Source organism: Gallinula chloropus, assembly GCF_964237585.1.
Source record: "Gallinula chloropus genome assembly, chromosome: 5".
Classification (NCBI taxonomy): Eukaryota; Metazoa; Chordata; class Aves; order Gruiformes; family Rallidae; genus Gallinula; species Gallinula chloropus.
Genome location: NC_140090.1, coordinates 21,409,833 through 21,435,837, shown reverse-complemented (window position 1 = coordinate 21,435,837; position 26,005 = coordinate 21,409,833). Strand labels below are relative to the sequence as shown.

The 26,005-nt window shown below is 36.4% G+C and overlaps 1 protein-coding gene across 1 annotated transcript in view; it reads right to left on the bottom strand.

Annotated features, from left to right (window-relative positions):
* UBR3 (ubiquitin protein ligase E3 component n-recognin 3) overlaps nucleotides 1–26,005 on the bottom strand; it is a gene marked incomplete at its 5' end in the record, with an annotated part of 108,858 nt that overhangs the window by 46,802 nt on the left and 36,051 nt on the right. The window contains 14 exons of the mRNA XM_084265134.1: nucleotides 6,009–6,097; nucleotides 9,890–10,350; nucleotides 12,007–12,180; nucleotides 13,063–13,167; nucleotides 15,805–15,946; nucleotides 17,018–17,114; nucleotides 20,308–20,449; nucleotides 21,738–21,823; nucleotides 22,307–22,440; nucleotides 23,116–23,168; nucleotides 23,253–23,381; nucleotides 24,227–24,316; nucleotides 24,402–24,467; nucleotides 25,065–25,151. Of these exons, the coding sequence (XP_084121260.1) occupies nucleotides 6,009–6,097; nucleotides 9,890–10,350; nucleotides 12,007–12,180; nucleotides 13,063–13,167; nucleotides 15,805–15,946; nucleotides 17,018–17,114; nucleotides 20,308–20,449; nucleotides 21,738–21,823; nucleotides 22,307–22,440; nucleotides 23,116–23,168; nucleotides 23,253–23,381; nucleotides 24,227–24,316; nucleotides 24,402–24,467; nucleotides 25,065–25,151 (1,855 nt within the window). The remainder of the gene's footprint in view (nucleotides 1–6,008; nucleotides 6,098–9,889; nucleotides 10,351–12,006; nucleotides 12,181–13,062; nucleotides 13,168–15,804; nucleotides 15,947–17,017; nucleotides 17,115–20,307; nucleotides 20,450–21,737; nucleotides 21,824–22,306; nucleotides 22,441–23,115; nucleotides 23,169–23,252; nucleotides 23,382–24,226; nucleotides 24,317–24,401; nucleotides 24,468–25,064; nucleotides 25,152–26,005) is intronic.

Here is a 26,005-nt window from a genome sequence, read left to right as displayed (position 1 = left end):
AAAGACGAAAATTTGACAATCTTGGGGTGCATTAAGAGAGTAATGTGCTGTTATGCAACAGATGTTCAGTTTAGCATTTACCATATACAACACATATCAGAGATCTTGTTTTGCAATGGTCCACATTACTATTTCGCAGGCGCACAGACATAAATGTTCAAGGCCAACGATTAGCTTCACAGTATTGAACCTACTGCAGTTGATGTAGCTTTGTTCACAGTTGATGGTGGTTTTGGGGCAGTGTGCTAACTAAAATAGAAGCAATTTTATGTTAAGTTACAATCAAAGGTTAGAATTTTTTGGCTTAAAAGAAAAGCATGTTAGGACTAAATGGTCCTCTCCTGACTGCTCAGGAACACATTCAGTCAGTCTCTTGACCTAGAATACGAGTGTTTTATTTCTTTCCTAGAAGATAACTGTTGCAAAATAAACCACTTCCTCCCCATCTTCAACCATGCCTTTTACCTCCTTGATTAAGTAGGCCAAGGTCCTGGACTGAGCACCCAAAAACTCTGAGTGCAGCAACAGTCCTCAAACTGTCTTTCGAGAGCTGCTCTCTTCTCAGAGTCCACTCCAAGTTCAGGCCTGCTGCTACAAGGAGGTGTACTGGATGCCAGGCAGCATCTTTCTTTGCTAAGAAAAGCTGCATGCAATGCTCTCACTCACGGGGCAGAATCAAAATTACACTGGTTTGGTAACTATTGAGTTTCCAGACAGTTATTGAGGATCACATGAAAACAAGCTCCCATCTTCACGGACACACAGTTAATATTGTACACACGTCTATCACCATCTAGTGGCAGTCAGACGTACAATGAAAGCAAATGCAGGATGCACCACTGCAAACGTGTGAGGTTCCTCTGAAGTCCACACATTCAGAAAACCTGGGAGCAACAGCAGCAGAGAAGGAAGTAAAGACTAAAGCTGTTTTTATATTTACCATCACCTCATAACTGTGTAATGCACGCTCACATATACCTGTGTATCAGAAGCACATGACATAAGAATGGCTAGAGAATTCAAGCCTTATTTTTTCCCCAGACACTGTCAATACAACGTAAGCTATGCATCCATTCCATATCTTTAAGACGTGTAGTAAGAGAATATAGCATGTAGATCTGATTTTGAAAAACTCAATGGAAGTCCTCAAAATACCATTCACTCAGAATAAATTGTTTCTTTTAAGGTTTAAGGGAAAAATACTGATCTTAGTATATAAAGGGTGTTTCACTATATCCTGTATCACATGGGGAAAAATAAAACTAAACTGGATTGTAATGCAATAGTTCTTGTACAGAGGTTTAAAATGCCCCCAAACTTGTAGCTCCACAACACTTTTTTTCCTTCCTTTCCCTCCATTTCATAGAAACAAAAGCATAGAATTGCTTTGTGTTTTCCATGGCAACTTGTCAAGTATTTATTTTAAATTACTGGGGTTGTAATGCTATTTTATTAATTTTACTTAGAAAATACAGGTTCTTATCAATTTTTAAAGCATGAACTAACATTTTCTAACTTCCAAAATGCAATTATAAAAAGACAGCTTAACAAAAATCCTTTCTAATTAAATCTTCTTTTTATATTGATGAGAAGTCTTTATATTTAAACATTTTAATAAAACAAAATTCCTCCTATTCTGACTAAAATCCCCAACCAAACCACCACCAAGAACTGTCCTGTGAACAAAGCTACATAAGTTGCAACAAAAAGATGAATAATCTAAAACACCTTGTTTTGCTTCCACTGATGCACAAACCCCCAGCATTCTTGAAAAAACTATGAAGATAATTCCATGAAAACAGCACTTATGTCCCAGAAAAATGTTGCCATTTTGAGTGCTAAATGAATCCTTTGCCAGCCGTTTGCTAAGATAGCAACTGTGAGGTGCATTATTCCATCCTTCAAACAGGTTTTGTAGCAGCCTACAGCTTTGTTTTGTGTGAAAACCACTGGCATACAAAAGACAACATCTTGTCACTCTACTGAAGATTCAGAAAATGGCAAGAGAGCAAGGAAAACCAAGCTGGCTTTTGTTGCTAGGCTGAAGCACAGCTTTACTAGCCAGGCAGCAGTCATATGAGACAGCAAGTATATTTTATGTCAAGGATCCTTTGGAATACAACCAAAGATGCTTACAGTTTCAAACGCTGACTCTCCAAAGATTTAACCTAACTGACTTCACAGAGGCTTACTTGTCCTGATGACATCAATGTGTATGAGAGAGGAGTAAGTGAGAAATACGAGACAAGACATGTGGTACTGGTATCATTCCCCTAGCTTCTCTCACGAGGTTTGTTGGATGTTGTAACACACCCCACCCCCTTACAGTGAGTTCTGGGACTCTGCTTTGTCCTTGTGAATTATTTCAGAAGTCTGGATAAATATGAATCTCATTAAAAACAAAGATACAAACATTGAAGGCAGATGAAAACATTTGAACTGTGATAGAAATCCAGGGCAGTACCAAACACTCATTCCCATGGGTTTTTTGAAGTTAATTATTTAGCTCTTTGTTTGGTTTTGTATCACTAGGAACAAGAGACCCAAAGTTAAAAAATTCCAGCAAATACTGAGCAGTCTGCCAAAATCTAGCACACTGTTTTATCACAGAATGCACTGCTGCCTGAATTTTATTTCGTTTGTACTCTCCAGAGAGAAAGATGCACTCCATTTCCCTACCCAGAAAACCCCCCAGAATCTAAAGGGCTCTAAAACCAGTAAAGAGTTTATAATCTCTGCTGGCTGTAGTCAACGTTTTACTGCTGTATACGTTGTGTGTCAAAGCGGCCCCTAGGCACCAAGCAACCATTAGCATGCTAATATTCTTTGCCCTGACCCAGCATACGTATTCTCAAGAGATCAGTACCTAATTTATTTTCCTATCTGGGTTCAGAAGATTGAGTGTTAGGAAATTTATGTCACCTTGCATTAAAACTCCAAACTTCTTTTTAACTCTAGCTAAGGAATGTTTGCTAAAAGGACAAAATAACACCCACTGAGACTCACATCACTGGAAAGAAACAGAAAGATCACACTGCATACTTAGCACAATGCAAAAAAAAATACACAACACAACAACAAACAAACAAAACCCACCACACTGGGCACTTCAGAGGCAGCTAATAAGCTACTGAAGGAACTCTAGGTATCTTAATATCTGTATATTGCACATTAACCAACTTAAAGTTTCACTAAGATACATTTGCTTCAGTACTTCAGCAGCTTGCCTGGAATGGATCATCATTTTCCATGTTTATAAAACTGACATCATTGCAAATATCACTTTTTGTTCTTATCAAGTCCTGCCTGAAGTTCCAGAAATCTCTTGCATGGAGACAGATAAACCACAGCCTCACACTGTGGTAAGTGCTCTCAGAACAGAGGCAGAAGTAGCTATTACTAGGAGACTCGAAGGCCAGTGGGGTTGATGCTGTATGGGACTACACAACGACACAATGTTGACTCACTAGACATTCTCCTCAGATATTGCAAGAGCTCTATCTGCCACTCTTAAAACAATGTTTCTTAGTTTATTTTTCTGCTTTTTACTTTTCTCCTGCAGTCAAACAGCTAAAGACAGCAGAGTGGATTCTGTCCCATCCTAGTTTATTAACCTATCTGTTTCTAAATTTCACTTAGTTACTTCTAGGCAAGTTTGTAGGGCAACACAGTTCTGCAGATGTCAGAGAATATACAAAGAAAGAAACAGGGGGTACAAATGGAAACAGCTAGATAGTTGGTATTTTTTTCTAGAGTGATTACATGCAAGAGAATGCCAACCTTCACTTTCAGAATCTCTGATGAATTTGTCAATTCCAGTTCAAGTAAATACTTTTTGCTGGTAAAATGAGACACTTTTAATATTGCAAAATGAACACGTAATTACAGTTCAGTAACTTCTTCAGCTATGTTTCATTGCAGCATCCCAACAATCAAACAAGAGGAAAGCCTCAAGGGATTAACTGACTCTGGGCACTTTAATAAATGCTTTGGAATTTGGTACATTTATGGGGGTTTAATAAATAATCTTTAAGCTTTGGCTATTCTCCATTGTTCCTACCATCTCCTAGACATTTAATTTCAGGGCATTTTCAGTCTTTCACTGCCAAGAGAAAATTATTACGAAATTTCTGAAGTGCTATACCCAAACCCAATTCCACCAGTTCTCATGTTTTACCACTGAATTGCAAACACATTTCATAGATGGAGTTTGTGGCGACCATGATGATAATAACAATTTGCTCAAATGACACCAATTAAATCAGTGAAAGCCAGGGAGCTGAGGCCTAACCACCCCTGCATTCTGACAGCATTATTACTGTTACAACAAAATCCAAATTAATTAGTAAGCCTCCTGCTGAATTTCAACATATGATAAAACTAACAGGTTACAGAGTTTGAATACGTGAGAACAGAATGCCTTGTAACTGATTTCAGTATGAAAGAGTTTTTTGTTTTCAAAGGTAGTATTTCAGCACAGCTACAATATAATTCAGGATAAGACTATTAAATACTTAGACTAGTTTTAAACTGGATCATTCCAGAAAGAGCAGTTTCAGAATTCGTACCATGTCTGGTGTTTTAAAATTAGAGTAATAATAGTTTCTGCCACTTCTCCAGTGATTTGCTGTAACGTACAGAGACTGCACTCACTGCCAAACAAATTACTTGGGTTAAAAAGAAACAGCAAGGTGAAGAAAATATTCATAGCAAAAAATTAATCCAGGCTTTGAAAGAAATCCTACATACTGTAACATGTACTTCCTTTCTGTGAGCTATTTTAACGCCACATGTAATAAATGCAAATACAGCTATGACAGATAGATAGGTAGATATATAGATACATGTGATTTCATATATAAAAGCATCAACTTCAAAGTTCTAATATCAAAAATTAAAAATGCAAGTGACTGCAGAATCACATTCCTAAGGTGATTTCAATTAGCCACGACTGTACTAAAGACTTAACTTTTAATAAGTAGAACTGCATGTTTCTTCTTCCCTCCTTCTTTACTTCAACAAATAGATTGAAAAGAAATAGCTACCAATTTATTAAGCATGACAAACTTATTTTATGTGCTATTTGTGTTGTATTGCACTCTCCAAACATAACACCATACACATAGTCATTAATTTGCTAAAGAAATTTCAGTGATTGCTGTATCCAAGACCTTTATAAGTATTAAAGGAATCAATCTTCTCAGAAACTTATGAACTGAAGGGAATTTAACAATTTCAAAAAAGATAATTTTCCAAAAAATACCCCAGTTGCCAAAGTATTTCTAATCTGTGCTGAAACTCAAATCAAAACCACATGGCAAACTGAAAGAAGGATAAGAAGACTCTTGATTTTTCTTATCTTTCAAAAAGTGTGGATTTTCAATGAAGTGATCCGTATTTTCCATTCCTCATTTAAACACAAACTAATCAAGATTATGCAACTTTACAAGGCAAAAGCAACTGAAATGATCTAAGAATTATGGGTTCCTTAATTCTATATGTAAATTTTAAATGCCAAATTTTTACCTTTTTACCTTTTACTTTATCAAAAATTGAGGCTATGTGAAGAAATAATCTTAAATTTTATTATTACTGATTGAAAAAAATGCAATCTTTAAAAAGACAAACTAACTTTGGGATGTTCTACATTAAAAAGTAAATGCTTTAAGAGACATCACACACTTATAATAATTTCATCCACTGTTTATCAAGAAAAAATAGGATTAATTATGTCCTACAGATAATGTGTTCTCTTCTAAATATTTTCAAGACTGCTTAATCAGTTATTTAGCAATTATGTATTATCTGTCCTAGAAAACCCGACTTTAAGCCTCTTAAGAAGTATTCAGTGAACAAATGGATACAAGGGGAGGGGTTCTTGTTTGGCGTTTTTTAAACCGTTTGAGTAAAAACCTTAATACAAACATGGAAATTAAAAAAAAAACACAAAAAGACACCCAAAACCCAACAACCTGCCCCCGCAGGTAGTCAACCACACAAAAACTTACCAACATCCATGGCAGTTTCCATGAAGCTTTTCTGCCTTGAGGCAAATTCAGCCAACAGTTTCTGTTGCCTTTCTCTGGCCTTCTGCCGCCTGAGTGAAAGAGGAGGGAAGGGGGGAAGAAGAGTAAATATAATGAAGGAAAAAAAATCGTAGTGCCAGGCTGATTACAGTCACTATCTTCACAATATAGTTTTGTCTAAATAAAGGATTAATTTTCAAGCTTAAAAAAGGAATTTCTTGCTTTGAAAAGTAGAGGGTTTTTTTAAGAAATAGGAGCTCTTTTAGTCAGAAAGAAAGGAATAAAGTCCTGCCTTAAAAAGCACTTCAGAAAACCAAAGGATGGATCCTTTAACAGATTAGGACACAGCACCATAAGAAAAAGAACCCAAGACCTCACTCTTAAAAGCTGTTTTTCTCCTGTGTAAAGTGGAGAGTAAGAGTGAAATGTCAGCAGCTGTACAAAACCAAGTACTGTGGAAGGAACCAACATTTAGAAGTTGTTAATGATGATGACAGTAATAATAAGCCTACCTTGCTCAAGCTTGATATCAAGCTTGAGGCCAAGGGACACAATTAAGAATGATCTATTTTCCAGCTAAGGCTCCTCATACTGGTTCCTTTTCCTCCACCTCCAACCTAGATACTGGTCACCAACAGCTTTTATACCCAGACTTAGAGAAGTTTGAGATTGCTTCCAGATTGAAGGTCCTTCTCTCCCTGGAGCCAAGCTGACTTCACTAACATTTTCCTCATTGTTTAACACAGCTCTGGATTACAAGTGAAGGATATTAGACTCTCTTCTATCCTTCTGTTTAAACTCTATTAATGATCTGTACAAGGCTATATATGACCAGCTATTCTATAACTCCCTATATATATATATGTATACTGCAGCTGATAGAAGGAACGTTGATGGATGTAAAAAGGAAATAGCAATTTTCTTCTTCCCGAGGTACTAAGAAAATACCCTTACTTAGACAAGAGGTTACAAATAGAAGAAATGGGAACATCCAAGCCGAAAAACCAAACAAAATTCCCACCACAGCTGCTCATCACATGGCACATGTAAACAACCTTCGTGCCCCATGGAAGAGGGCTTTGCCACACCTCCCCGGTACAGCTAGGGATGCTCTATCAGAGCTACAAAATCTGTGCATCTCCATTTACTTTTCTTTTCTCCCCTGCTCAGGGATGATTCAGGTAACTAACAAGGGATTAAAAAACATCACTTGGCATCTGACATGCTGATGGGTTGCTCTTTAGCCTCCAGCACTGATCTGGCAGAGGAGCAGGCAGGCATGCACAGGCCCAAAGCAGCTAAGATCCTGTAACCTGTTACCTGAGGTGGCCTGTTTATAAGTCAGAGTTTCTAACTTGTTTTCTTAAAGGCACCTTAAAAACCTTAATATCTTTACCCATTTATCTGTCACATTGCACAGCCACCATTTCTTAAAATAACTTCTATTTACAACAATCCTAAGATTCATTATTCTGAGGATCATACCAGGGCATTCATTAAACCTGTTTTTATTTATTTCTCCCTGGGAATTTCTCAATATACGTCTTGACTAAAAGCAGAGTGACTGTAAATAGAGGCTTTTAATAAGAAGACATAAACAAACTCTGACAGATTCAGTACAGCTCAGTAATTTTCCATGATGGCCCATGGGAGTATGACACTGCAATTGAAAAAAATACTGCAAGCAGTTCAAGCTCCCTCTCCTAGCTCTGTATTTCAGTTCCTATGGTGACAACCCATTGTCTAGGTGATGCCTAGTTTGTCATTACATGTTGAAGTAGCCAAAAAAGGTGATCACTGAACACTCAGAGTCTGCTTGATCTTCACTAATACAAAACTATACTTGGAGGAAAAGAAAAACAAAATGATCAAAACAGAAAGTAAACACTGCAACCTGACTATATGAGCACTGCCAGCCTGAGATTAGTAATTTCAGTTATCATATTATCCATTAATAAACTTCATGGGTCCCCAATTCCACTGTGAATTTGAGAAGAAGAAATTAGTAACTCAGAACAACAAAACTGGAAACATTTATTCTTATCATTATGCTAGCCCTAGAACTTAACGTAAAATCTAAAGTGCCAAAACAGATCCTTGAAAATATCACACCCTTTATAAGGGAAAAGTTACTGGATTTATTGATTACTGTGGTTCTCCCATACATAAGTATATTACTACTTAGCAGCACAACAAGTGTTTTGTCTAAAGCAGGCATTCAGCCTGGATTCTGAATTGAAAGACAATTTTACATGCTAACCTTCGTGTACTGAATTATTACTAGGGAAGCTGAACTGACCACTTGTAAAAAAGAGTTAATTTTACTTTGTAAACTAACTTTAAAAATTCAGAATAGATTCATTGGTTTTTTATGGTAAATTTCCAAGTACAGTGTAAGTCTTGGACATGTCAGAGAGAATTTAGTGAAAAAATTATTTTCAAAATAATAAAAATAGCAGGATAAATCAAGATAATCCAAAAACTGAGTCAGCTGCATGTTTCTACGCAAATTTCTAGAACATAATCATATAGTCTGCTTACATAAAACATTAATACAGCAAAATACTTCTCCTGGGTGCTTATCTGTGCACTCTTGTTTATTCCAGCCTGTGCCCTGTCTCTAATTCAGTGAACATCAGTTCTCTGACCTCACCGCCCCACTCTATGCCCCAACCTTCTCACCCTGTCCACTGCCCCCTCACTTCAAATGCCAGGTTTCAGTCTTCTGCACTAACCAGTAACCAGTGTCCTCTCACTGACCCACTCCATCCAACTGACCTTTCTGGCTGGCTCTATTACATCCCAAAAGATGTCTCTCTCTGTCTTAAACACTCCCTCCAGGCACTTCCATTCCCATTCTGCTGTCAGCTCTCAAGACCCCATTCTCCCCATTGAGATTTTCACTAAAAAGTGGTTTTCTCTCATTTGCTACTCTTCTCTTAGCATTTTTGTCCTGACAACCCAGTTCTTCCCTAACATCCCCAACTTTCCAGCTTGAGTCTTCCCACATCAATCACTTACTTGATTTGACCTCTTTCCTTTGCTCACTGTTTTACTGACCAGAATGTTTCTCCTCCCAATCCCAGTCTTCAACTCCTTGCTCCCATCAGTCCTAGTTTTCACCTCTACTGCTCAGCTCTAGTTGCTGTTGTCTAGACATTAAGGCTGGGAAATGCTTCCTCCATAGCAACAGAGCAGTTGCTGAAAGCAGAAGAGAAGCAGGCACCCTACATTCAGTCTCAGTAGTGCTGGTACTCTGGGTGCTCTCAGGACTCATTATGCCCCAAGTTCAATCTCAAAGCTGTCTGAGCCTTTCCCCCCCAAAAAAAAAAATTCAGCCCCAGACATCTGCCATACAGGTTTACAGACTGTAAGAAAATATTAATTTTAAGTAAGTAAATAAATAAATTTAAAACCGTAACTATAAAATTGAGTGTGTTAGATAAGCAAAAAAGGCAGCCTTACCAAACCCACATATAGAGAACAAACAAAAACCCAGTCACGGTGTGATGTGTGCATGTGAATGAACAGCAATACAAATCAAAGACATTTTCTACCTCATCTTTAGGTTGCAGTTAGGCTTCAAGAGTTAACGCAACATGAATTCTGCACTTTTGTATATGTGAGTGGCATACATGGCAACATGAAGGGTGAGCATGTCTAGCTCTCAAAATCATTATGAAAGTTGGTGCAGGTTCTTCCTCAGTACCCATGTAAGTCATGTATATACAAAATGGATGAAGAAGAGAACTGTAGAATTAATGCTTATTTTTTAAATAACTAATTCATGCAAAGATCTACACACATATCAATCAACAGATGCACAGCCTTCTACTGTCCCTTTACTTTGTTCTTAATGTTACCTTTCTTCTTTATCCAAAGTTTTCTTCTCTGCAGAACTAATCTTTTTTGGTGGAACAGGAGGTGTCACCTTTCTGCATATCTCTTCAATTATGCGTTTGTTCAGTCTGCTCTGTACAGCAGCTTTCAATAAAATTCTTTCTACTGCCGTCATTCCATCACCGTGAGAGTATCTTGGAATCTCTGGGTGGATTAAAACATCCACATCATCCAACCAGGGAGGATAGTAAGAGTTTTGTTTTCCTGAGAGTTTATGATGCAATTTAATCAGCAGGGACAGTATGCTTTCCTTGACTTCTAGAATGGCTGTGGTTAGCTGTGGAGTTGCACCAGGTGCTGACCATTTCATGGACGTTTTGGGCCGAACCACCTGATTTGCTTCACTGGTGTTCCGATTGATGATCTCCTGAAATTTCTTTCTACGTTCTGCGACCAAACTGAACACTTGAGCTGTCCCCAAGTTCTTGGGAGGAAAATGACAGTGTTTAATTTTCAAAAACACAAGCACAAACAACATATATTGATCAAACTAAAGAAAATATTTGAAGCTAGGAGGAAAAGCGTGAAACATTTTAAGTTTCCTTTCCACCTTTCAAAAATACTGATATTCAGTATAGCAAAATACCAACCCTGGCTGTCACACTATATACAGATCTGTTATACATAGCCACATATTAAAGCCAAGTGCAAAATCAAAATACCATCCATACCAAAAAAACTAACAACTTACTTTGTTTCAGGCAAACTTACAGTTCTGTTCTCCAAGTAGTATTTCCTTACTTCTTCTGGAATATTCTTAATTTCAAGACTATTATGCCACTCAAATGTCTTTAATAAAGTCTACTGTGCACTGCTGCACAATGCAACTCCTAATCCCACACAGGTGAGCTCACACATCCCCAGGGGCATTATTCATTTTGTGTGGATGTATTAGCTGGGATCCAGATGCCACATACCCATAACTGCAAGCAGAGCCTGCTATTCACTGCATGCAAGCACATGAGTGCAGTTACATTAATGACAGAGCCCACTCAGATGTTTCTGTGCTAGCCTACTCTTGTTTCAGTCCCAAATTAAGGACACATGGAAGCAACTTGCATATACTGACTCACAGCAAAGTGATGTTTCCTGAACACTTTGAGCATGGAATTCAGAACACTAACATCTTACCCTCTCCTCAAAAAGCTGGGCAGTCAAAAGATACCAAATACTTCAGAGATCAAATATAGAAATGGGATTCTAACAATCATCTCATCTACCTTCTTTATGTTTTAATCTATTTCATCTCTCCTACCTACTTCAAATTTTTATCTATTTTTCTAACACATGCAAAAGAAATATCCATTGTATTTCACTACATCTCGCATACAATGCTATGAAATGCTGTATCCAAGAGCAATCTGACACAGAGACCCTTCAGTCACCATTGACAATTTCATTGTGTTTTCACAAAAAGCCCAAATAAACTTGCCATCAATAATTTCAAGTGCACTTTCAATGTACGGTTAAGCCTACCTAAATTCAAGAATACTAGGACTATTCTACATTGCTGAATGTTAGTAATACCTTGGCAAGACAAAACAGGCCTAAACACAAAGCTCAAGCAGTAAGCTATCAATGACATTTTGTATTTGACAGAAAGCTTTTCTTTCAAAATACATATTAAAAATAAGGATATCTCTTTGCTTAAAAGTCTACTACCTAAGATTATGGTCAAGAACATGAAAAAAGCATGAGTCCTTGCAATATAAATTAAAAGCAAATTCAGGAAAATTAGAAGAAGACTTCACTGAATGTTAAGGTGAGCACAATTAAAGCCATGTTGCTAGTTAATTGCTTAGGAGAACAAACTGCACACAGATCTACCTCTCTCTGGAGGCTCTTCCGCCTTGAGTTCTGGTAGATTGAGGACAAAAAAAGTCATTAAATACATAATTTGAATGAAGGTATCATATGAAACAACTTCTATTTCTGTTATCAGTACGCTTGAAACAGATTACTGGAGAAAAAAATATCCTAAGGAATTAATAAAAATCACTAAAAAAAAATACTAACAAAAAGAGGCAAAACAGGCAGTAACTTTAATCTAGGAAGGGGATTGCTGTCTCTATATACTTACTTGTGATGAAGCTAAACCATCAGAACTCGTACTTGCAGGTGGTTCCCTCTTCACCTCTGGAGCAGTTTCTGGTACTCTTACTCGGACATAGTTAATGAAGTGACGCATGTTAGAAACCAAGTTACTACCTGGAAACCAACTATCATGGCAACGCTCTTGTCCACCTGCACATTCCTAAAAAATTTTTTTTTAAAAATTAGACTCTCTCTTAATGTGTTACAATTCAAATTGATGCTTTTATAACTGTATTACAGGAGCCATCGTCTCTCAACAAGATAGGAACAATATACAGCACATATAACAGTATACCTAACTAAAGCAGACACATCTCTTAAAAATTAGGACTGGTGCCTACCATGATGACTACAGGTCTGATCAAGTGCCATGTGTAGATTTATGTATTTAACTCAAACACATGCAATCAGTGCTATCGAACAGAAGTAAAAGGAACCAGAGTAATCCAAAGCTGTAAAATCTTAAGATTAATACAAAAAATCCAAACTATACGTAAGTCAAACTCTCACAAGTGGCAGATCCATAGTCACATAAGCAATGTTAAATAGTAAGAAAAATTATTCAAGTCATATACCATTAAGAAACTTGGAATCATGAAAATAATGGCTATATATTAAAATTCTCATCCACAGGAGAATTAAAATTTTTGGCCAATTCACATAGTTTAGAAGATACAGAGCAATAAAATGCACAGCAAGAAAGGTTTCAGGTTTAGATTTAACCGTTTAGAATTTTTTTTGTGCCAAATTTCTAGTACTAATTTACAGAGTAGTAAAGATCTAACCAATCTGCATTGTCAGGTTATACATGCAGAAACTGCTGAAACGCATAGCAAGATACCATACTCATCTTCACAACTATATGTGATTTTATCTTGTGGGGGATTTTTGCTTAGCTGATCCCTGCTCGAGTAAATTAAGACATTTTATTCCAATTTCTATGATAAAATTAAAATTTTAATAAGCATCTGTTTTTAAAGAACACTGAATCAATAGATAATATTTTTATATATTTAATGGAAAAGATGGTATTTATTCTTACCTCTTCATCTGCCTCTTGCTCTGGAGAATTTTCCAACCCCAGCTCAATCAAATACAAAACCATGCAAAGCACATGTTCTGACAAATTCTGATGATCCATTAATATCTAGGCAGAAAAACATTCACATCTTTAAAATTTTCTATTGTTGATATTCTCACAATCCCTAACACAAACAAAACGAAAAACACGCTTCACAATAACAAAAAACCCACCACAACAAAACTTGCCAAAAAACTGATGGACATCTCCAACCTAAACTGCAAGATAAATAAAGTAGACAGGAGTCTCACAGGAGGCTCAACATACTAGTAACAAATTTAATCTCTGAGCGTGACCTTCCACACTTAGCTACGCTAGGAAAGGTAGAAGGTCTTGAGCCACATGGCAGGGGAGGAAAGGAATATAGTAAAAAAAAGATTTTACCTAATTAATCACCGTGCTCACAAGAGCTGTATCATAGGATTGGAGTATCAGTTAAAAAGAAAAGACTAAACAGGCAGAACACTGTAACACCACTTGCTGCTCTAGTGTATTTTTGGTACACACTGAGCACCAATTTTATCATTTAAAATAGCTTTCTTTTTGTTGCACAGTTCCACTTTCAAAGTCCTATCATATGCATAAAAATAAAGTTAGGAAAAAAAAATTCGAGAGAGTTGCGTTGCCTATTCAAGTTCCTGGAATATCTACCCTGAAACATCAGCAAGATATTTAAAACTTCACCCTTGTAGACTGCCTGTGCCAACAAAATACCTGATTAGTGATTTTGCTATAGTATAAAAAACAGAGTTCCAAGTAGGCCAAGAATAGTAAGAACATTAAAGCAGCTCTCTGATAACAGTAATAGAGCACTAACACAAAATAAGGCATGTAATTTTGGATGTAATGGATGGATCATCAAAAGTGTTGTATTTAAAAAACTGGAAATCGTTATTCCACTCAGTCTATTAAGACTTCAATATACCTAAACTTACAAAAAGAGGGTTCTGGATACTACTCTTAGGAATCTGTGGGTTTTATTGAATTTTGTAAGATGATCAAAAATTACTTTGATGCCCTCACAAAACTAATTTTTAGTATCACCCCAGTCTCTACTACACACTACCACACCTCAGCCTTGTTCTTCACCTTGTGGTAATCAGGCAGCCCAGCTCCTGGAGACAGCCAGGGTTAAACATATGGCATGCAGCAGCTTCTTGGGACAGAATTATAGAAGCCCTTGGGAAACAAGGCACTGCCGCTCTAGGCAAAGTTCTAGTCAGGTCTGGTGTGGGGCATGGCTGGTCTGGGGCTTTCTTGGGACTTCAGTTAACCAAATAAAATAAACGGCCACTGGATGTGCATACAATGTAACTTTGTTATGTCTACTGTTCAACTAAATTCAGAATCTTGATAAAAGAATCTTTAGAGCATGGGAAAATGGGGGGTATTTTGTCCTTGCTTCAGTCTTGGAAACTCGTGCCAGAACAGGCACTCAATACAAAAAAATATCACCACTGATTAAATTTCAGCAAGACAGATGTCTGACAGTGGAAAAGCTTGACCAACCATTAGATGTTGTACTACTGAGCTTCCAAAAGTCATTCAATAGTCTCTGCACATGAAATTCAGTCTTACCCAGAGCAGGATGAGAAATGTTATGGAGAAGGAAAATTAGTAGGGAAATAAAATTATTTTTTTTTTACACTTTATAAGTGGATTTTTTTGAAATTGCACTAATTACACAGCAAAACTGTAGTTTGCTGAAGTCATTGATTTGTTAAAAACACAAAGCTTTTGAGGAATAAGTCCTTTTGTGTCATAAGGGTGAAATCTATTGCATGAATTCAGGTAAATTAAGTCTTCATTCATCTTAATGATACACTAACAACTTAGATGATACTTCATTAGACAGAGTTACCAGCTGAAACAATTCCATGAGAATAAGTCTGGCGCTCTGCATACCACACAGTTACTACTATACTTAACAGCAGCTATTTTCTGATCAACAGAAGTTTAACAGTGAATCAAAACAAGAGCTTTAGGGAAGCTGGTAGCATTTAAAGAACACAACAGGAAAGCCTGCCCAGGAAAAGCACTACTCAATCAAAACACTTTTTACATCCCTCATCTGCCTCAACAGCGCAAGATTTTCAAAGCACTTTCCAAGTACAAAGAGAGTCAAACTCCCATTTTTCTGAGGCATGTACTCTTCAAAAGGATGCACTTCTCTTAAAAAAGGGCAGCCAACTACCAAAGACAAAGCCAAACACAATTTAAAGGCATTGATTAGACCCGAAAATCAAAAGCTGTAACATTATCAAAAGCAAGAATATCTGGGAAGCAATGTCAAAACCAACAGCAGTTAGGAGACATATTTGCCATTGAGGATCTAAAGCCATCAAGGTTGCATACATTTGAACAGACTGCTGACACCTTAAAACTCTGCAGTGGGAGCCAAAGGAACAGCAATCACACCATCATACTCCCTGAAACTACACAATTCAAAGGGCACCTGTGATGGTGAAGACAGTGTTCCTCAAAGTAAGTATGAAATAATCATTCATTAAATAATGAAAACTATAGAAAAAACATCATACTGAACATCAAAAATTAAACAAACAAACCAAAAACCCACAAAAAAAAGGTAATTAGAACCCAACTACTGTAAATAATCTATTTTTTAAAAATAATGCTTCTGGTAACTCTTGTTCTGATAAAGTGGAAGAAAAATACTGAATTTAGTAAGAGTTATGACTGTACCTTGTAAAGAAGTGTGAACAGCACAATGTGCAGGGTTTTACAGTGTAAAAGCTTTATGAGACCTTTGTAACTTGGATGTAGTGGTGTTCTCTTCTTGTAAGGAGGCCATGGGTTCCCAGGGAATTTACCACTTTGCTTTAAACTGTTAAAATAAATGAGACTTTATGTTACACATTGCAATAACATACACTATTTCCACTCATAATTACCCTGCATTCTTTTTGTTTAGACTAACTTTGGAATTGAGGAGCATTTATAAGCCATTTTTTTTTGAGCAGCATTACAAAAACGGGAACATACACACAAACTGAATCCACTGATTAAAATGACCTTTAGTTATAAAGTTAAATTAATTTTTAATTACTTCTATGAATTTAAGAATTGCATTTTCAGTTTAAGAGTTAAGCTCTCATCCTAAATCCCAAATAACCACTACACTAGCTACTAGAAAGAAAACTAACTCTATCCTAGCCAAACTCAGGACAAAGAAACACACAGAAGAGTTGGGAAAACTTTTCATTTCAACCCAATTCACATATGCATACGTTTAATGATGACTCTTTGATTGGAATGAGCATGGGGCAAAGGATTATTTCACTAAGTCTATTATAATTGGTTTTTAATTTTATTTTTACTCCCAAGGTGTGAAATAACAGACAACCAAATTGTATTAGCTGCAAGGGTAAGTTGCTGTAAGGGAAAGAATACCAAATCATCTTGATTCTTAGAACTTTAAAAGTTGCCACAAGTGTTTCTTCCTGAATTTAAATAAGAATTTAATTCACCCATGGTTTCTGTCACAGGTTATTACATAGAAGAGACCCATACTGTCATTATTATAATTTCAAAATACAAAACCCTAACACTGTGCTTCATCTACTTAAATGTAAAATAAATATAGATACGGCTGTTTTCTTTAAATAATTTGTAACCAATTTTTAAACATTAACTTGTGGTTAAGTATTTTACCTGTGATGACATTCACCACTTTATCTGTGGCACTCCAGAAGTATTTTTAAAAATTTATGGAACAGCACCAGATTAAGCTAAACAGAACTGTGATACTGCTTGTAAATTTCTAAATTTGCTCAAGGACAAATCTAGGGCTGAAGAACATTGATAACATCATTAGCATCACCAGACAATAAAATAAAAAATATTGTGTGATGAGCAACACTGTGAAGTTACATTTCTCTAAAATGTTCCCACTTACAATGCTGTGTATCTGTCCATCGCAGACTGCACATCTCTGCGGTAAACTGTCCGAAGTATTACCATCACAGGGTCAAATTCCTTATCCCAAACTTCAGCTGTTGTTTAAAAATGTCACATGTTAAAAGTCTCTTTACGGATCTTACAACTTAATATGCTTTAAGTAATTTTCCATATATATTTTTTGTGGTAAAGCACAGTGATTTTTTCTAATTATTACCTATAATACATACTACACTAAAAAATACTACTACTTATCCAAGATATCAAAATATCACCAAAATATTCTGCTTGGTTCCAAAACAAAATATGGACAATCTATTAAGGCAATAGATCTTTTCTAGTAACAAGCTTTATTTTAGTTTCTTACAGCTTTATTTTCTGTTATGTAAAAATTTACAATGTGGGACAAATAATTAAAAAAATAATCACATATTTCTGGTAACAGTTGCAACATGCTGAGGAAAGTAAAAACCAAACAGATTAATTTTAAAGTCTAAGTAAATGTATTTATCCAATTTCTAAGTATGAACTGGCAGCCTACAGAACACTTTTTCCACATGCACCTTGGTTTGCTCTTTCCTGTTTCCAAGTACATGTAAGAAAAGGTTTTAATTATTATTCACTTGGGTCTTGATAAGCACAAGCCCCCTTGAAAATAGAAAGTGAAGACTGCAGAGCAGTAAGCAGGTAGGTGATATTTAACGAGAAAGTGCAGTGAGCCAAATGACTACACCACCACAATTATTTGTTCAGTCTCAGAACCAGCCAAGTTGCTTATGAAATAATATTTGTGATCAATCCTTCGCAAATAGGCCTTTGTTTTCTAACCAGTACCTATGCATCATCTTGGCATTAAAACTTCTGTTATCCAGAGTGGCTTTTCAGACCAATCATAAACAGAAAGCTTAAGCAGCCTATAAACCTGCTACTTTTTTTTTTTAATATTTGCAAGTTATTAAAAAAAACCCCACACAACTAAGCTTCCAACCTAAAACCAAATGACGATGTTAACAGACTGAACTGTTTGGAAGCATTTAACTCCTGTAATGCAGCAATATGAAGGCAACATTCAATGATGTCATCAAAGGAAGAAAAAAAACCCAGCAGAAACTGAATTTTAGCTCCCCCAGCAGGCATAACAGAACACAAGTGCTTACAACACGTGAGCTCTAATAGGCGAAATCAGGCAGCTTTATTCATGCTTTTGAGATTAACTTCTCCCTGGCAAGAAGACAAGTGGTCTAGACTCCTATTAACCCCTGCTCATGCTACCAGTTCTAAAGATACCCTCGCACTGGTGAGCAAGAGCACATAGCATGGTTCCCAATATTAATTTGATCAAACTTGGCTTGTGAAAAACCCTTTTTTTCTGGGCAAAGTTTACTCTGATAGTCTGAAACACAGACCAAGCTTGTTTGTATTGCTGATACACAGTGGGGAAAAAAAAAAGGACTGAGGGAGCCAGATGGGGAATATTAGAAATGCACACACAGCTCATCTTTAGCACACAAATCCAGAGAGAACAGGAAGAACTATGTCCTTTAAGTTGGTTTGGTGTATTTTCTAAGCAATAGTTCATGGAAGCAAAATCCGGAGCTTCGTGATCTTAGCAAAGGATTTTTTATTTGCTCCTAAATTTAAGGAAACAAGGGATTTGGGGGAATGGATTTCAGCATGACTTGTTTAAACTGTGACAGGACACAAACACAATTCTTAAAAGCAACTGGAATATCGCCATTCTTTCTGAGAACCTGTATAGTCTTGCAAGGATTATAAACACTCAAAAGGCTATGGTACACAAGAACACAGTGCTGGCTTTTATACATGCAAAAGCTTTTTAATGTTATTATTTTTAAATGGGATTCTGCATAGCATTAAAATTTCTTCAGTATTCACTGTTAGAGATGAGATACTTAAAAAACCCTAAAACACCTTTAAAATAAATGATCTAATGCAGTGGTAAACTGTTTGTTTGTTGGGTTATTTTCAACACAACAAAACACCTTCCCCCCCCCCCCCCCAATCTAGCATTAGATTCCTTAAATTTAGTGTTATAATTTAAAATACCATAATACAGACTTCCCACACACACTGTTATGAAAAACACCAGTATGTTGCAAGATCCAGAAACCAGATATGATATAAGGAAATGCAGTTTACAGAACATTAAAGTTAATTTGAATACATAGGTGTTAAGCTGCCTAATTACAATTCAGGGAACCAGAACCAATCAATTCCCAAAACTCTGGTTTCATAAAATTACTTTCCTGGGTGTTAATTTGTATAAAAGAGTGAGCTTCCCTGACTCATCAATCTCCCTGTACAAAAAATGGCAAACAAGTTAATACCTATTAGTTCCTACATTAACAATGACAACAACTATCTTCAACAGAACACAGCCTGCAGATCAAACTATTTTAAAACTGTCAGACCCAAACCCTGCCAGTTCTCATGGGAGGTACCGGGGAAGGAAGGAGTTAATCCCTCTTCAGCTTTGCCATGAGTTGAAGCACAACCAGAGCACATGGAGCATTTCAGATTCCTACAGGCTTATCTGCTCAGTGACAGGAAACAGTAATGGAACACTGAGTTCTTAAATTCTTCCTCTCTTTTGATATACCAACACTATGCTGAGCTGAATTTAGATGACAAGCTGGTCAGGGGAATAAACTTGTCATTTTTTCACTGTGTATTGTAAATTTATAGAACAATATTCTATAACCAGTCTAGTATGAACTTGGTTCTAGACTCTCACCATTCATTGGGAAAAAATGTTACAGGCCACTAAAATAGTTATGCAATATAAAAGAATTATGTATCACAGTAACTTTAATAATGAAAATATGGAGTTCAAATAAAATAGCTTTGAGGCTGACACCTCACCAGCATAAATAGCTCTAAACTCTATTGATCTTTTTTAAAAAAATCACACAAATGATTAGGTAACAAGATCAGTGAAATGCAAACAGCGTATTTCATAATTTTTCAGCTCTCCATTTTTCTAATTATACCAGATAAAGCATATTTTCACTCCAGATCAAAATTAATTTATTCAAGACTATTAACAGTCTAAGACTCTTAAACATAAGCAACAGACAATAATGAACTAGTAAAACACTTTTGTGACATTGAAGTGGTGGTGGTTTGGGGGTTGGTATTTTTTGTGGGGTGGAGTTTTTCTCCGTGTTTGGTAGGTCGTTTTTTATTTGCTTTTTTTTTTCTTTAAAGAAACCTCTAGTTAAGCATCATACCACTGAGTAGGTTACAAAAGGACACCAATTACCGTACCTTTAGGTGTATACATTCCTTGTTGCATGGAACCTCCAGGTTCAAAAACAGGAGCCTTAAAATCAGCAACTGCTGACAAGACTGATTCAAAGCTTAAGCTTCCTGGAATAATACCGCTTTTAGGATTGGGGTTTTCTGGAATGTAACACTTGTGTTAAGGAAAGCAAAGTCAACTTAGTTGCAAGGCACAGCATTTTCCTCCTCTCTTGACATTTTCAGTCCCTCACTTTGGAGGCTGTGTTTCCGCAGTGCTCTGTGTTTACCACAAGAGGTCTGTGTGCTCCAGCTGCTATGGAACAACAGCTATTACTGACATGAATCAAAGCTTCTAGCTAGGACATTAACGTTTTCACTACTGCTTTGGCTTTCCTCATAGTGAGAATGTTTTACGTTTACAGCTAAGTGCAGAAAAAGCAAGTAAATAAATAGCTTGAGATCCATAAACACAGCAACTTACTCTCCCTCTTGGATTTGCTATTTTTAATTTCAGTTGCTATTCTTAAATTGACCTACTGACACTGCCCCATATCACAAGTAGCAATTACAAATAAAGTAACTCCTACTTAGTGATAAGTGATTGCTTGTATAAACGATTCACTTAACTGAATAGCTCAAAGTGACTGCCTTATTTTACATACTTAAGTGACTGAGTTACTAGGTCATATTATAATAATGAATAGTTCTTCTTACATATTTGCAAATCTCAATCTCTTGCTTTTCTATCTTTATAAATTCCTACTATTTTTCCCTAATGCCTGTCCCCAGATTGCAAGCCCTTTTGGGCAATCACCACAAGCTATTTCATTTGTCTACACAGCTTAATACACTGATAGCTATAAACCCTGCGTATCTGAATTCAGCTGTTTGGGGACATGAACTGTATGACTGCACAGAAACATCTCCTAGAGGTGGCTATTCTTCAAGACAGTCCCCCTCATAACACATGCACTTCACCCTAATTTCAAAGCAACACTGATAATTGCTATCACTTGCGTTTTCAGCTCTGGATAGCGACAGCCAATATAGCATAGAGTAGCTGCTTTTTTATACTGGCATAAAATAAGCAATAATCAATAACTCAAATCCAGATAAAGGAGATGCCTGGCTAAACTTTCCACAACATAATTTGAAAGCAGACTTTTCACCTCACACCTAAAAGACCTTTGTAGTGTTAATAAATAATAAAAAGAACAGTTAAGCATTTTGAATAAAATCTAATGTAGAACTATTATGAAGAACTGCGTATTTTGTAATAAAAAACAAAGCTGGAGCAAATGCCTTTGTTGAAGTATATGCAAACACACCTTTACAGTTTGTTATAATTATGTAAGCTGAAAACATATTGTTTAGCTCCAAAATCCCATTATTATCCAAGTACCTGTCAGTCATTCTCATTCATGCACGTTAGTTTAAATAAATTCCAAGGATATGAGATCCAGTAAGGAACTGTGTGTCCTGTCATTCATACAGAGTTGGGCTACCATTTCTGCTCTCAGGATCTCATCATCTGTCATTCCTAGAACAATAAAATTTAAAAGGCATTAAAATAGCATGAATTTAAAACACACATTCAGCATACCTCTGTCATTGAACACAAGTTAAACTTGATACAAAGATTATATAATGGTATAGTGATATAAGAATACACCCAAAAAAAAAAAGGTGGAGGGCATGCAAATGTTTTAAGAGATACAACCTCAATCTGACAAAACAGGTACAAATGAAAGTTGCAGTCTTTATGAAAAGATGCAGAATCTTCATATGGTCACAATACACAAATCAACTATTTCCATTAAAGGCATTCTTCTCCATTTCAATGTAAGATGTCTATTTCTAATTCACAAGAGATTAAAATTCACTAACTGGCAAAAACAAAACCAAGTGTTGAATGCTTAAATTACTGCATGGCCAATCAGCCTTATGGTAGCTACTAAACACTGAATATAAGTGAACAGGTGTATTACTGACACACAAATATTCCTTAATCAGTGATTCTTACCTAAATGTAAACGAAGACTTAACAGAAGGACCAAAAATGTTAAGGCTCCTTCCAACATGGATCTTTCATGCTCTGAATCCAGAACTGTATTTTGATGCTGTGATGCCATTGTTAACAGATCTACCACCTTAAATCTACATAACAAAGAGTAAAGTCAGAAACATCAGTCTCCAGCATTAAAACACCATCACGAAGAGTACTGAAACTCAGGAAACCATTCACAACAAACACAAATACAAAAATTACATGTATGGAATGCAGTTCTATGAAAACACAGATGAAAACTCTCTTTATTTTAAAATTTGGATTTTTACTTAACTGCCAGTGTAACATGCTAGTCATACTAACTCCACATGAAAACACCTTACCTTTAAGAACATATAAAAGCTAACACTGGTTTATCTGTTTTCAAACCCTGATTTTGTTCTACCCAGAAAAGCATCCATCCTTACCCTTGGAGCTCTATTTATTTCTATTTATTTACTTCTTTAGCTTAGCAAATCCTGAAAGCTTGCACATGAACATATGCAAAACTTAAACAACAAAAAAAAAAACAAACCCTGAAGATGCACAGAAAACAAATGTCTGAAGCTTCATTCCTGCACTGTAAATCAAAAGCCAATCCAGTATAAAATCAAGGACATAACTTCAGATATGTTTTTTAGCAGAGAAGTTTTTAAGTATTAGTTTTGGCTAGACAGAGAGTTGTACCACCGAAGACATGTATCAGATACCTTCTTTCTCATGTGGCATAAATTAGTCATCAGCTAGCACAACTCTGAAAAAAAGCATTCGTATTTTTACCCTACCTTTCAAACACAGATGAAATAAAATAATCTGGGTCCAGCCTAGAGGCACAAACCTGTGAAAAGAGAACAGATTGATTTTGTTCACCAGTTTGTTTGTAAACAAGCACCAGTTTCACTTCTCAGAAAACGTAACTTACTTGCAGGAGATAAATGTCAGGATCAATCATTGAATTGCAGAAATGAGACTGCACATATGTCATGGCCTGTCCTTTAATTTGTAGACCATTTCTAACCCACATGTTGCTGTGAATTTCAGAAAGACTTGCCTGTTCAGGGAAAATAATATAGAAATTTCCACACATTTAAGAATATTCAGCTATTCAGTTCAACATTAGCAGATCATCAATATATTATCACACATATACATACATACAAACTACAACTTTACACTGGAGTATACTTTTTAATACTAATTTACTTCTGGGGAATGAGGGATGAAAAGGGACCACTGTGTGCTTATGAAACAGATGCCATACTTTCAGATGAGAGTAGATCTCTGACAACAAAAGTGATCAAAGGCAATGAAGTGATTTATTTATATATTAAAATCTTGGAAAACACTCTAGAGACGAAGGCATCCTAGTTAAAAGTCAGATAAAAAAGCAGTGATTACACATACAGCTCACTACCCCTTACATACAAATAAATACAAATTTGTAAATAAAGAATTGTTGCAGGGTACTTTCACTCTTGAACTCATTCTCAATTTAAGGTATGAAATTTTCAGATTTTCAGATTCAGCTTTCTTCTCCATTTGCACTCCACTGGTAGCTGTTCCATGAACATGTAATTCCATGTTTTCAAAGGGCTAGCTCCTCCTAGCTTTCTGAAAGTCTGACAGTCAATATTAATATCATACATCTCAGAATATGATAACTAATGCCACAAATTTAATTTTGGAAATGGGATGAACTATTTTTTTTCTTCCTAACTACTCAGTATATTCTAGTTATTATTGTCACATGTTGCTAATTTTGATATTCCCCAATTCAGACATACTGTCCCCTGTGAAATACATCTAAATAAATGATGAGGGTTAAAAGAATCAGACATCAACTTTTTTGGGTTGTGTATCTCTAGATATTCATCCAAGTCAGAAGTCTGCCCATACCTGAATCTGAAGTGGGTGAATCATTAGTTTCATGAGCATCTCCTGATCTGGCAAGATAGTATCCAGATCCAGTTCTTGGCATTTGACAGCCTAGAAACAAAAGCAAGCACATGTTGTTCTGAACAATCACATCAACAGGTAATTTTCATCCTCTGTGTGACTAAAACGTGCTTACCTTACTTAAAAACATGGCAAAGTATCGGTGCAGTGGCAAATGAAAAGTAACTTGGTTAGGAGCTGGCTGAAAGTGAAACAAAGATATTTTACTATCACATATTAAAAAAGCAAACTACAAATATCTTTGTCACAACCACCATGAATAGCGCATGTCTTCAATACCTTCATCTCATGGGCCTACTTTCCACTAATCCAATACTGCTTCATTCCCCTGCACTTTCCAATGTTTCAGTTTCCCTATTCAGACTGCTGTAGTTTACCTCTTACTAATCCTCCAGCAGCTAATGACACTGAATTGAGAGTATGGCCTCCAAGGTGGTAAAGCTGTTCCCCACTACTATATGAGAAGACGACTTCTGTTTTGCCATTGCTTCAGCAGAACAGTAGTACATTAATAGCTCTGCTTTTAAGACACACGCAGCTTAAACCCACACCAGCAAATCTAAATTGCCAAGACTCTACAAATAAAGGACTGTAGGACATAACACTCCAACTATGAACAACAAACTCTTAATTTCAGCAAAGTGATCCTTTTTCAGTCAGTATCTAGAAGATTTAATTTAGGAGCCGGGGCGAGAGTGGGATAGAGGGGGAAGTGCATCACCCTTGAAGTTTAATCAGATTTCATAGTACTTTGCTTAAATTTACTAAGGATTTTTACCTCATCTACAAAGTTGATAGCATCAAACCAGTCCTGAAGTGCTTCAAGGCAGTATCTGACAACATTTCGTGTGTATTCCTGTGTTTCCTGCAGTAAAAGAAACCAGTGTGCTACATAAGCCAAAACAGTTTTAAGTAAGTGGCACTGTTTTCCTACTACAAATAAATAGGATTATTTCAAGAATACTTACAGCAGATAATGTACACCCTCATCATATGAAAATTACTAAGTATTAGGGTGGTTACACCGTTAGTCTAAAGATGATGATTTCAATGGTGAGAATTAAGGTAACTTCAGAATCACCATCTGACCCTAGAGACTAGTGTTGTTTACCAATTTATTTTTAACAAAAATTTAGAGATGTAATCATAAAATAAACAAGTCTCTTCATGCAATCAAAAGAAACGGCTAAAATACTCCAAGTTCTATCTATGGAAAAGTCTTACAGTTTGCTAACACAGTGCACCTGAAACGCAGTAACACAGTATTGCACACATTTTAACAATGAGCAAACCTTGTTATAACTGTATTATATAACTCTGTAATAGTGCCTTAAAAAGTTGTTTCAGTTTAAATTGTTTACTTCAAGCCTAGAGCTGCATATTGCCCTCCAGGAGCAAAGCAGTGATACGCAAGAAAGGAAGATGGGAGGGGAGCTAAACCAAATTGCTCTGCCATCAGTGGAACTCAGAAAGCCTCATTTCATAACTGACTTTTCTTTTTATCTTCCCTTTCCCCTAAGCAGAGTCTCCAGACCTGTCTCGCACTCTTAGGATATCTATGACACATTTCTCATGCAAAAGCCAGCAGTGCTTTGGTCAGCCAGAAGCCATGCAAGTGCCATATGGCTCAGTCAGACCCTTTTTCTCATCTGGAAATACAACAGCCACACTCCCATCTTGCTGCTCCCCACTCTGTGGTGGCCAGGCTCTGCTGGCTTT